Source organism: Neopelma chrysocephalum, unplaced genomic scaffold (assembly GCF_003984885.1).
Source record: "Neopelma chrysocephalum unplaced genomic scaffold, ASM398488v2 Primary Assembly neopelma1_61803, whole genome shotgun sequence".
Classification (NCBI taxonomy): domain Eukaryota; kingdom Metazoa; phylum Chordata; class Aves; order Passeriformes; family Pipridae; genus Neopelma; species Neopelma chrysocephalum.
Window position 1 is genome coordinate 1 of NW_020905407.1, and position 2,028 is coordinate 2,028.

General features: G+C 60.3%; 1 protein-coding gene across 1 annotated transcript; it reads left to right on the forward strand.

Annotated features, from left to right (window-relative positions):
• Positions 1–518: 518 nt before the first annotated feature.
• Positions 519–2,022, forward strand: LOC113979208 (PHD finger protein 7-like; the record flags this gene model as incomplete). Its single annotated transcript, XM_027706669.1, has 7 exons — positions 519–593; positions 680–781; positions 938–1,062; positions 1,135–1,297; positions 1,384–1,490; positions 1,704–1,817; positions 1,944–2,022. Coding segments are annotated over 7 exons (765 nt in total), but the record flags the coding sequence as incomplete, so codon positions are not given.
• Between the last annotated feature and the right edge of the window lie 6 nt (positions 2,023–2,028).

Consider the following 2,028-nt stretch of genomic DNA (forward strand, 5'->3'; position numbering starts at 1 on the left):
AGACTGGGATCGTGTCGAGATTTTATTTTTCAGACGGCCCCTGAGGACAGCAGCTGCTGCAGCAGTTGGAGTCCTGACTGCAGGCGAACCCGTCCCCAGCAGCAGCATCAGAGCCCAAATGCATCCAGCAGATCCAGAAGTGACCGTGACAGGAGGAGGAGGCCCCCGAAGTGAGGGAGCCAGGTGAGAGCCAAGTGCCCCTCCCGCAGCCTGGCAGAGGGGCTGTCAGGGCTGCCAGCCTGGGGCCAGGAGCGGTGGCACGGGGAGGCAGGAGCTGTCCAGCCATCCCAGGGCTGGGACCCTCCTTTCCTCAGCAAGCGGGGCCCAGCTCTGGCAGGGGACACCCGCTGGGACACCCGTGCCCACAATGTCCCGTCCTCCCCAAGGCCTCCAGCCCTGCCCTTCAGCCAGCCAGGCAAGAACAGAACAGCCCTTGGGGTGGATCCCGCAGGGATGCTGCCCCGGCCCCGCAGAGCTTCCATTGTCTCTCTCCCCTCCAGCATTGCCTGCTCTGGCAGGGAGCAGAGCCTGACCCAGACATCTGCGGAGAAAAACTCCAGAGAAATGGGCTCTGTGCCCACGACTTCTGCCTGGGGAGTTGCTTCATGGGCTCCCTCGACTTTATTCCAGGCAGTCCCTGCCACTCTCTCCGCATCAGTGAGTGTCATTTTTTCTACAGGTTTTTGCCAGCCACCTTCCTCAGCACAATGATGATCAAGTAGGACTCTTTGGCTTTCTCCCAAGGGATATCCTACATGCAGTCAACTGGGTGGCACAGAAGGTGAGAGCCTGACAAGAGCAGGGAGATTTGGGCCAGGTGAGGTTTGCTGGAGCTTAGCCCAGACCCCAGGAAAGAAAGCCCAGCCCTTCCAACCAGCTGTGGGACAAGGAGGAGGCCGTGAGGCTGCTGCTGATGGGGCTGCTCTGCTCTTTCCAGAGCTGCTTCATCTGTGGCAAGAGCGGGGCCACCATCGCCTGCTGGGAAAGACACTGTGACCTGAGCTTCCACCTGCCCTGTGCCAAGCAGGGAGGCTGTGTCACCCAGTTCCACAGACCATTCAGGTACCTCCTGTCCCTTCCTTCCCACCACCAGGGAAGGGCCCAGCACTTCTCACCCACCCCTTTTACCCCCAGCTCCCACTGCCCCACACACAGCCCACAGCAGGCAGTGGAGGCGACTCCAGAGCCGGGCACCGAATGCCTCATCTGCATGGAGCCTGTGGAGGACAGAAAGACCTTCAACACCCTGGTGTGCCCAGCCTGCAAAACTGCCTGGTTCCACAGGGACTGCATCCAAGTAGGAGTGGTTCCCTCACCCCAGGGGGCACAGCAGGGGCTCAGCAGCACCAGGCCTCACTCTGGCTGCTTGTGTTTCTCCTGCAGGGACAGGCTCTGCATGCTGGTCTTTTATCCCTCCAGTGCCCCCTCTGCAGAAATAATGACACATTTGTCATGGAGATGTTCACCATGGGGTTCCAAATCCCCTTCAGGTTGGTGTCCTTCTGCCTGGCTCCCAACACAGGGGGTACAAGTGCTGTGCTGTGCCAGGGCCTGCCCCAGCAGTCCTGGCCCTGCACTGTTCCGTGAGTCCCGGGTTCAGCTTCACACAGGAGTTGGAAATGGCACAGGGGGAAGAGCAGGGACACCCTGCACCTGCCCAGGGCAGAGGGAGCTCATCAGTTTCATTTCCCTTTTCCCATCAGACCACCATCATGGGAGGAGAATGATGCGTTCGCTGAGCAAGGAGACAGACACAGGCACTGCGATGCCAGTGAGTGCCTTTGTCCAGGAGGCAGGCAGGAGGCAGAGGAACAGGGGTAAGTTGCCAAAGCTGCCTCCCAGGGCTCTACAGGGCTTGAAGGACCCAGGAGAAGAGCTCAGCCAGATAATCCCACGCTTTGGACACTTTGTCCTCACCTCCATGAACCCGTTTGCTTCCCCAGGCCCTGGCAACTGCTCCTGTGCTCCTCCTGTGCTGCCGAGGGCACCCACAGACACTGCTCTGGCCTGAGGGACAGCACAACCAGC